We start from the raw sequence: 10,782 nt of genomic DNA on the forward strand, positions 1-10,782 counted from the left end.
AATAAATATATATGTGATAATTAAAATTTTTTAGACGATTATTAATATTGTATAAAATTATATATACTATATGTATAAACTATCGTTGAATGTGATATGTATAAGATATTTTGTAAATAAAATTATTTTTATTGTAATATCGACAAAATGTTTTTAGTCATACCTGTAGTCATTTACTCATAGATAAATTTTGGTGCTTATCTAATGGGCCGTAGATGTAAAAAGCGTTAGTCCAATCGATGATTGATCATAACATTAATGTGGACATTATTAGGCACGCATAAACTTTAAACGTTCAAAAATTGATGTATGTTTATCAATGTACACATTAACGATACAATCGACAGTATATTATTTTTTTTATACTTTAACTGAAATAATTACGCAAGTAAAATAAATACGTAACTTTCTGCACTCGTATTAGCAATTTATTCCTTTCCACTTTCCAAGCAATTTATCATTTTTTACCGATTTTATCGGATTATTTAACAATTGATAACCAATTACCTAATAATAAATTTATTAATATATATAATTATGGAAAAGAAACAATATGTATGTCACAGATTGTTACAAAATATAATTAAATGCTATTCATGAGCATCATTCCTTAAAATGTCTACGAAAATAATGCATAAAATACACGATGTTGATCTATGCGCGAAACGACAGACTTTTTGCGATATATAATATATAAAATAACTTTATTTTTTTAAGGAAAAAAAAATGGCACATAGAAGTAGATAGACCGTGTTATAAATCGATAAATTTAATGCCTTCTTTAATTCTAAAAATTTTAGAAATTTTAGAAGTATTATTATCGTTTCAATTTTTACATTTGTTCCTTGATTTCAATAATGTATCATCAGTAAGCTGATCAAATGGCAGTGTATTGAAATGACTGCACAGTATTTTTCATAAAAATGAAGGTATAGGCTCAGGTATTTTAATCAGCATTAAACCATTCATTCATTCATTTATAATTGAATTGGGGCTAAGAATTATGTACAGAACTCTCAAGTTATTTTTTGAAAATTATGAAAAGTAGACGGATATAGATGTTCTTTGTACAAATACTGTCGAACAGTTTCAGCTCTTTAAATTACTTAAAAGCCTTAATATGGACTGGGTGCGTGATTTGAGGGATCTGCAACTCTGCCGGAGACTCGCTTGCCCGCGATTCGTAATGGTGGCACATACATCGTCTTTCTCATCCAATCCCGTGTGTAACTCGTATTTTTCGAATTCTGTTAGGACCGCATCTAAATTTTCCACTCTTTCTGATAGTAATACAGCTACTTCTCTCCAAGTCTAGAATACAATAAATAATCGCGATAAAAATTACATTATATCGAAATTATAAATACGTATAGAATTAATATTTTACAAAGTAGTATAACAAAAATAATCATTTATGATTGCGAAATTATCAATAAGAAAAAAATTACCTTGGTCTCATTGGTCTCGTTTATCATGTTTGACACAATTTTCTTATTATACTTCTTCTTATTTTTCTTTTGCGATTCTGCGCGTGGTTCCGATTGTGTCGCACATGCGCTACATATAGCGCTAATAATCGCTAAAGATTCGCTACAAGTTGAGGCTCTGAGTAAGAAGTTTTTGAAGGACACCGGCACATCTCGTTCAGGGATAGGTAACGTCTGCAAGCAAGGGGTCGTTCGCAGCATCTGTATGCAATCGTAGTCCGGACAATGAGAGTGAGTGAGTGATTTTGCAAGGCACGCTATAGTCCTTAATTGCTCAGAATGATAAGCTTCGCGTAATCGTTCGACAGCATCAAGCGGAACCAATATTTTACATGGTCTGTTCCGTTTTCCATCCGTGTCAAATTTTTGCAATATACTCGGTACACTTTCTTCCGCTAGCTCCTTAAGCTCAGCGGACAATTGAGAAAGATACATAGAAGACGATGCGACACTCGCCGCCAGGATGCGCAATATGGCATTTCTCGCCGAGAGTAATTTTAACATACACATGCGTGTCTCTTCCTGCATTCTCGGATCCTCCTCGCTTTGATTAATTGGTTCCCATCCGCGAACGACCTGTTTAACAGAATAATTTATTCAACTCAACAATGATATTAAATCAGAACTTCATTTCGTCGTATTGTTGTCGCAATATTCTCAAAAATACTTACCACCAAATCACGATTATCTCGCAAATGTGCCCATCTAATGGAATCGAGATGAGGTTGAATATGCATATTGTTCAAAGTAGAGAATAAAGAAGCAGTGCTGTCGCACCAACACAAATCGAGCAGCATTTTATCCACAGTTGTCATAGCGAAGTGAAACGAATTTTCTAGGCGTTCTCTCAACTCCACAAAATCTTGAATTTTTATAAAACTGCCGTATTTGTAAGCGAGTGTTAAGTGATCCGCGCTCTAAAAGAGAATCATAAAGGCCATGAGTTAAGCATAAACGGTCTTACTTATTCTCTTTAATTTTAGTATGCTTGAAAACACATACATCCTTATAGTTGGCTATGAAAAATTTCACTGTATGATCAAGAGTTGTCGAGGCCAGAGGCAAGTTACCGAGAGGCGCGAGAAGTGGCGCGTGGAGATGACCCAGTGAGTCTAGTTGAAGGTGTTTTACATCGAGCAATGCGAACGCATGATCAGCCGCGACCACTAGACCAGCTTCCAAATAAATACGCACAAGCAAAATTTTGATGTGAAAATTTACAGGACTCGATAGAAGACCGTGTTCCAATAATGACATTGCCCTGTAAATCCATTGTTTTAAAAAATGTGCATGTTTTCAAAAATAGTCATTAGCACCTTTTCATCAATATCAATTAGCTTTGTTGTCTCATGTATCATAGGAAAATACGTTATATTATTACCTATAAAGAAAAGACGCGTCACTAGTGTCGATCCACAATTGGTGCAACAAATGCGTGGCCAATAGGATATATGGATCCGCCGGGCAGAAATCAGTTGGCAATCTATCCTGCATTGGACACAATTCGTTGCCTTTTTCGTACAAATCGCACAGTCGCTTCATCAATTGCTCCTGTTTGTCTCTGTCTGCTAAGGGAGAATGGTGGAAGCCACAAATACGCCGCAATTGCTCCAAATGTATGTGCCTTTGCATTTGTTGTACTGTAGTTGGAAACTCATTCGGCGCGACACCAATATCTTCCTCAATCTATATCATAAATAAATAAATTAAACAGTTGCAATAATCATTTTAATACTATTGGAATAAAAAAACATACATATTAAATATATATTACCTCGTTTATATTTAAATTAACATAGATATTAAATAATAAGAGATTAATTTTATTGCAAGACAAAATAACTTTATCCCTTTATTCTAAAAATACATTTCTAAGTTTTTTCTTCTTACCTTTTCAAATAATTCTACCTTCGACTTGGGTGTAAGTAGATTTAGATACAATCGCAAATCTCCAACCACACATCCTTTCTCTCCAAATTGAGAAAAGTATTGATGCATAAAATTCATGGCGGTCATACTATATTGTAGATCCTCGGTCTGGCATCGTTTTAATAATTCTAGACGGGCCAAATACGGCGCGCGAATTTTCTTCTCTGACATATTGATAATATGGTTGAAAAAGTCCAAACATTCTGTCAGACGTTGAAACTTTAAAGCCGCCGAAAGATAATTTTGATAAAATGCCCAATTATCAATGCTATAAAATAAAAATAAATATAAAAATGCAGGTATAAAATTATTTATATCAAAATGCCATAAACACGTAAAATAGTGAAAAAGAATATTAACAAGATTGGTCTTACTTCTCTTCAATAAGTGCGCGATATGCGTTAGCCGCTTCAGGAAAACATTCTAGCTTCAATAAACAAGTAGCCTTTCGATGAGGTACATATGAGACATATGAAGCTAAAGGACTAGACAGTACATTTAATATTTCCTCATTCTTGTCCTGCAATTCCAATATCATCAGATAAAGTTGCACTTCCTGTTCCGCTTCTATTTTTCCCTCCCTTACTAGTTTTAGGACCTGATGTATTCATAGAAAAAAAAACAAATTATTTCAGTCATCTCTGCAATATTCATTTGTATGTACAAATTTAAAAAAAACTCTATAATTCCACAAACACATGCAATTAATTATATAGCAATGGTAAGTAACAATCAGGGTACCAACCATTCTTTCTGCCAAAGGCAAGATAACTCCTTTCGCCAGCTTCTGATCAGAATGATGAATAGCTTGCATCACTATACTCATAACACTCCAGAAATAATATGGATTTTTCCGAGTAAGTTTATACAAGTTAAGAGCGGTTTGCTGTTGTTTCTTATAATGGCCAAGTCGCACGTACGACATGAAGAGGTGCGTTAGGAGCTCTTCGTTGTTTGGATCAGCCTTCGCAGCAGCTTCGTAGAGCTCGCTGACTTTGTCCGCTGCGTGGGTAAATTTACAATCAACATAATCGTATAGATTCAAGTGCAAACTACGTGTATCAAGGCAGAAAGCGCGAGAACTCACGTTGATGTATCTCTCTGTAACAGATGCTCATCGCCTGCAGAGTGGAGTCCTCGCAGGGCACCTCGGAGCGCACCTTGTCCATAATGACCTGACATTCATTCTCCTTGCCCATACGCAGCAGGGCCAGGGCCTTGAGCACCCTGGCGCATTGGTTGGTCGGGTGCTTCTTGAGCACCTTGTCCGCCTCCTGGAGGGCCTTCTTGTTATTCCCATTGTCCAGCCAGTCTGAAAAGCCAGAGAGAAGAGCCTCGTACCGAGTGCCGTTATATAACCTCGTCCCCGGAGCCACGACCGCGGCCCGCCGGGAGTGTCGCGGGACGGGCCCGACGGTCGTGTCCTCGACGCCGGACATACGTACCGTAAATCGGTCGCAGGCGACGTTCGTTCACCGTGTTGTCCACATGGCCCTTGGACGCCATGATACTTTTTGCGGTAGCATAAAATCAACAAACCAGAGACACGCACGAGCCCCGATCACCTCGACGCATCTTCGACGATCGCGAATACGATTCCCGCGATTTACCGTCGACACCCTCGCGCGCGCACACCTCGCGTGCCGGGTCGGGCCACGACGCGACGGGAGCCGCGCTATTGCACAAAAATATTTTTATTCTTATCCCGCTCGTCGGAACAGAATCGCGGAGGCGAAGAGAACACGACCGGGCCGGCCTGCCGCGAGGTCTCTACTTGGTGAACCAGTGAACGAAGTAACCGAGGTGGAAGGGACGTAGCGAACCTGACTGGCTGCTCCAATCGAGCATACTTCACCCTGTAACATGTTTGGGGTCCGTTCGTGTTATATGCGTTACTTGCATTTTTTTTTGTATATACACACAGATTCCTCGCTCTTTCTCTTTCTAATACCCGATTCGTATTCATTTCTTTTCAAATATACGAAGTATGTATTAGAAAATGCAAAAAAAAAAAAAAATCTTTCGTCTTGCAAAATTAAATATTCGATTAAATCATTAAAAGATTCACATATATCATTTATTGACGGGTGCGTTCTGAAAAATGCATACCGACAGTACCAAAAATTTCTATAGTTCACGTTACGTGTTCTATAGATTACTGTCTGTACGTACATTTCGGACATACATATTCTAAAATGCTTTGCATTTAGCGGCACAAATTGACACAAAGTATCATTCTATCTTCGTTATCACTGAATGTTGAAAAAGACAGGCTGACGCTTATATCGATTTTTGTCGCTAAATGGAAAGCATCTCAAATTTATGATAAATAAGTGAAGATTTGAGAATTGTAGGCTGCGGATTAAACTTTAATCAATTACAATACGAATTAAAATTAAAAAATTATCTAACTCAACTATAAATGCATTCCGTTTCGCGTGTGATACGCATAATGCATCATTTATTCTCGTTTAACATTATTTAATAATATAAAATAATAGAATAATAAAAAAATTAATATAATAATACAATAAAAAGAAGGTAACTTTTCATGTGAACGCTCATTTTTAGCATCAAAATAGATCACCTGATCAAAATTGACGCTTGTTATTCGTTAATTTTGACCGCGTCTTGTTTTGATGATGCTAAAAATGAGCGTTGAACATCCACATGAAAGGATACCTTATTAATTGCATCGTGCCGCCGGGCAAAAGAGAAGAATAAACCCCTAGTTATTTTTTGATCTACAGGTAGAAGAAGTGAAATCACTAAACCGAGTTTCTAACCTAACCTACACTTTGCGCGCGTGTTCAGAGTGTTCCGACTTCAGAGCTTACAGAGTTCAGACTTTCAAGACTAATCAGACTCGCTCATTTAGTCTTCCACTGGGTTTTCTCTTCGGTCTCTCGGTGTTCGTCATTATGTGGAACGAGAGCTCCGCGGGCGGTGGAGGTGGATTTCTGGACGACAGCACCACGCAGGCCGGTACCGCCAAGAAAACAAACAATGAGAAGAGCATCGTCCCCGTGCTGATAAAACACATCACGTCCACCACGGGAGACCTGCAGATCGCCGGCAGAACCGTGAATATTCTGTCGATCGTCGGAATCGTACGTCACATCGAGCAGGACACGACAAAAATCTCGTACACTATCCAGGATGACACAGGTATTTTGGTTATGTTGTTTCGATCTCGCGCGTAAAATTAACGTATTTATGTATGTACAATAACGCAACGTCACAAAAGGTTTCGATAAACCGATATCTCGTGTTTTCAATAAATTCACACACTTGTGTATGACGAAAATATCTGTTACACATCAAATTTTTATGTTTTTATACCTATATATCGTTTATTTGTTACAACATAATTTAAAAAATAAAAAGTTTTTCAGAAAATGAGTTCTGAATCATTAAAATTTTGTAGTATTAATTTTGAAATGCAATTTTAGTGTAACAACTGATTTTAAGGGAATAAAAGTGTATCTTTTGTGGTCTTTTTAATTTGTATGTATTTTTTCTGTAAATTATATTGAGTTATGTTGAGTTGTTATAAATAAGCAATACATTTGAACCATTTCTTTTATGGAAAACATTGTAACTTTATATGTATGTGAAAATTAAATATGCAACATAAAATTTTTGTATAATTAGAAAATCTCAGAAACGTGTGTAATATAATTTGTACATTGTTAAAAATGTTTCAAGCTACTTTTATTGGGGGAGCAAAGGATTTACTTAGATTTGATTTTGTTTAACAGGTACCCTTACAGCTGTCATGTGGCTAGAAGCAGATAAGAATCCTGCGGAAAGTAACAATGATATACAAGTTAACACATACGTGCGAGTTCACGGGCTGATTCGTGCACAAAATAACAAACGAAATGTCTTGATCCTACGTATGCATCCTCTGGAGGACTTGAACGAACTGACGTGCCACTTTATGGAGGTCATGTGTTTCATATTGACGGCCAGCAAACCCACGGAAGAGTCCTTACCACCTACCAACAATTCATTGATGGTTGACAGTACGATGAGTGGAATGTCGCCTGAGCAAATAGCGGTTCTCGAGGTTGTTCGATCAGCGAACGATTCTGAGTGCGGCATCGAGAAACGGAATATTCTGGCGCAAATACCGAAACAAATTGTATCCCGTCTAGATGAGATCCTAGACTTTCTCCTCTCCGAAGGACATATTTATACAACCAGTTCAGAGGATTTCTTTAAAGCTACCTGAGTCACGAATTGCCTCTAAAAAATTCGATATATTTAAGGATTACGATCTACATTTATATTAAATAAGAAACAACGCACGTACATTCATGTTACTTCATGTTTATTGTAATTTATTCTCACTGTTGATCTTATGTTAGCTATTAAGAAAAGTAATACTTTTTCCTTGGCATAAAGAGAATAAAGCAAATGATACTTTTGTCTCGAATATATATCAATGTATTTTCGTTAAGCTTAAAGGTATATTTAAATAATAAAGCGTTCATATATAATAAAAAATATGTATAAAAGTATCTTTAAGTTTTTGAAATTGTCATAAATGTTTAATGCTGAGGTATGCCCCTACAAATTTCATGAAACTTTATCTGGCATTTATACCTACTTGGATAATTAGGACATATAATATCAGCTTTAAAAAACTTTCCTTTAATTCCTTAATTAAGCTCTGACAAACCAAATCATATATGAAATGAGAATTGGGCTCGAACTCTGTGTCGATTATAAATGGACCATTTCTATGTGGAGCCATGCATTATCCCTTGGATTTTAGCAATTTTTTTTGTGAATTTCTAAACCTTATAATTTAAAAAGTTTTAACCTTTTCTTAAAATAAATATATTTGTAATATATTTACATTAAATTTTTTTTAATTTTATTTGTAAATATTGTAAATATTAAATTTACAAACATTACCTATCGAAACAAATAATATAGTTACAAAACTTTTGCAATATACAATTGAATGAGCAATTGCCCTCGTTAATTACTAATTAGCCATTTAATATTATATACAATTTTTTAATTAGTCCAATTTATGTATAAAAACAAACAATAATTAAAAATATAAAAATGTGAGTGTGTTCGTTAGTGTTCCTTTTCAACTACGTTCGGAAACATCACCCGAATGCTCTCGTGTATCATATTCTTATTCACCGAGTGTTAAACAAGGATAAAATAATACACGGGACTACGGGAGCATTTGGGTGAAATTTCCGAACATAACCTTTACTACGAATGTGAGAGTAGTCTACCATCTTGCTTAATTTCGCTATCGATGTCTATTGTTTGAAACTTTCAAACATCGTTTTTTGACAGAAGCACTGCTCAGTCTAGCGATATTTTTGCAAAAATAACGAAAAATGAATATCTGAATCGAGATAATAACGGAATTCAAATTTTCTATTTTCGGCTGGCGTTAAATTTTTCCCCCGAGTTTTATGCGTGCACCTCACAATTTGCTACTATGAACGACGCGGACGATGTTATGACAAGTATATACGATATCTTGCTGCACTTACGATATCCACACATCACTAACGCGGAGTCAAAGGACTTGGAGGCGACGATTCTCAGCGGCGAAAATCGAGTGTGTCTACTTTCCTGGCTCCTGACAGAGAAATCGCCGGCAATTGTCGCCCATTTGGAAAAGTTGAAGAATGCTGCTTTGGAAGGTAATTCCTATTTTGTCGGTCGTGCAATTTGTATTCAACAGCAAATCTGGAAATTATATTTTCAATTATCAATGAGTTTATATGTACAGTAAAAAAAAATGATATATTTAAAAACAAGAAATATTAACGTATTGAAATGTCTATACATGTGTTTTTAGATCAGTTGTTCGAGTATTACTCTCAGATTGGAATTTGCAGCAACAAGGATGTATTACTGGTTTGTTTGTAAAATATTCTATTATGCTGTATAGTTATTATTGACATTGATTTTATATTGATAATCAATTATTTTATTAGGGTAAATGTTCCCTGAAGGAGCAACTGCCAACTTTAAGATTATTGCTAGACTTTATGAGAAAGGTATACGCGAAACCTATTGCAAGTACAAATGAGGCAGAAGAACTTACGGATATTATTAAGGTACGTTAAGGTATGGTTAATATTTAACAATATTAAATATATTATTTTCTTGAATTAATATATTAGTAATATAAAGTAAAAAATATTTTTTCAACATATATTTTTAGTTATGCGTTGATGCTGACCAAACATCCTCTCTTTCTGTCGTTAAACCAAAAATAAGTTATGCAGAAGCTATTAAATACTTTGAAAAAAGCGAGAGAGAAACGTTGAATAATGATTGCGAAGAAATTAGAACCAACTTGCCCGATGGCTTGCCCGATGTAGAGGTATAACAGGATTTTTTAAAATAAAATTTTAAACAATTATATAAATTACTGATATTTTATACAAAAATTTATATAGACTGATGATAGACTGATTAACGAAGAACAGGATGAATTATTTGACAAAGAGAAAGAGAAGTTTGTGGAAGCGTTTCATACAGTTTCATCTTGGCCAATGAAAGTCAGGAATTTAGACAAAGATGTGTCTGATTCTATTTGTTCGAACATTAAGAGTATATGCTCCGATTTTTCCTCTTTGAAAAAGGTACGAGTCTTAGTCACTATTTATTGTTTGATATAATTTTCACGAGTTTCAAAATACGTCTTTGATTACAGATACTGCAAGCGAAAGAAGAGATATCGAATGTAAAATTAGCGAAGGAATTGCCGAAGACTGTCGCACCTTTAAATGCAATTATAGAAGATATAGTAATTTGTAACGAGGAATTTATGAATCTGCAATAGCATTGAATAATCTGATTTATGTAATGTAAGAACGGAATTGTCTATAATTTATATAATTGTACCACAAACGTGTCATAGATATTATTAATTTAGGAGGGAGACGTTTTGATAAATAAGAATGAAATAAAATAATTATGTAAGTTTTTAACTTATGTGTTTATATTTGTCAAATACATTTCTGATTGCCGATAATTTTAAGATCTAGGTCGCTCCTTCTTCTCCTTGTAAAGAGCAAGTAGGGAAACGTTCGCGACCTTCACCACCTTGAATCGCACTCCAGGAATATCACCGACGGCGTGGCCTTTACGACCGAAACCTGCCACTAGAACCTCGTCGTTTTCCTCGATGTTGTTGAGACAACCGTCCCTCGGCACGAAGGCTGTTATCTTCTTTCCGTTCTTAATGAGTTGCACCCTGACGCACTTACGAATGGCAGAGTTCGGCTGTTTGGCCTCCACTCCTCTGTTGAGTAATGAAACACCAATAAGTCATCGCTTGACGGAGCAAACGAGACGCAAACGTTACTGAAAC

General features: G+C 35.6%; 4 protein-coding genes across 4 annotated transcripts; 2 read left to right on the top strand and 2 right to left on the bottom strand.

The window, feature by feature from the left end:
• Nucleotides 1-297: 297 nt before the first annotated feature.
• Nucleotides 298-5,230, bottom strand: LOC105454515 (N-alpha-acetyltransferase 25, NatB auxiliary subunit). Its single transcript, XM_011697186.1, has 10 exons — nt 4,862-5,230; nt 4,504-4,728; nt 4,162-4,418; nt 3,791-4,014; nt 3,378-3,684; nt 2,869-3,173; nt 2,490-2,748; nt 2,159-2,404; nt 1,449-2,063; nt 298-1,311 (listed from the first exon to the last, which is right to left on the bottom strand). The coding sequence occupies exons 1-10, from the start codon at nt 4,920-4,922 to the stop codon at nt 1,090-1,092; spliced, it is 2,721 nt and encodes a 906-aa protein (XP_011695488.1). The 5' UTR covers nt 4,923-5,230; the 3' UTR covers nt 298-1,089.
• A 968-nt stretch (nt 5,231-6,198) lies between these two features.
• Nucleotides 6,199-7,942, top strand: LOC105454516 (replication protein A 32 kDa subunit). The gene is made up of 2 exons (XM_011697187.1): nt 6,199-6,584; nt 7,178-7,942. Exons 1-2 carry the CDS (start codon nt 6,338-6,340, stop codon nt 7,651-7,653), a joined length of 723 nt encoding a protein of 240 aa, XP_011695489.1. The 5' UTR covers nt 6,199-6,337; the 3' UTR covers nt 7,654-7,942.
• Nucleotides 7,943-8,674: 732 nt separating this feature from the next.
• On the top strand, nt 8,675-10,399 carry LOC105454517. Its single transcript, XM_011697188.1, has 6 exons — nt 8,675-9,100; nt 9,259-9,317; nt 9,398-9,520; nt 9,628-9,789; nt 9,866-10,051; nt 10,123-10,399. The coding sequence occupies exons 1-6, from the start codon at nt 8,893-8,895 to the stop codon at nt 10,249-10,251; spliced, it is 867 nt and encodes a 288-aa protein (XP_011695490.1). The 5' UTR covers nt 8,675-8,892; the 3' UTR covers nt 10,252-10,399.
• Nucleotides 10,389-10,736, bottom strand: LOC105454542 (40S ribosomal protein S23-like; the record flags this gene model as incomplete). Its single annotated transcript, XM_011697214.1, has 1 exon — nt 10,389-10,736. A coding segment is annotated over one exon (291 nt), but the record flags the coding sequence as incomplete, so codon positions are not given.
• Between the last annotated feature and the right edge of the window lie 46 nt (nt 10,737-10,782).

Source organism: Wasmannia auropunctata, unplaced genomic scaffold (assembly GCF_000956235.1).
Source record: "Wasmannia auropunctata unplaced genomic scaffold, wasmannia.A_1.0 LD335985.1, whole genome shotgun sequence".
NCBI classification, from domain to species: domain Eukaryota; kingdom Metazoa; phylum Arthropoda; class Insecta; order Hymenoptera; family Formicidae; genus Wasmannia; species Wasmannia auropunctata.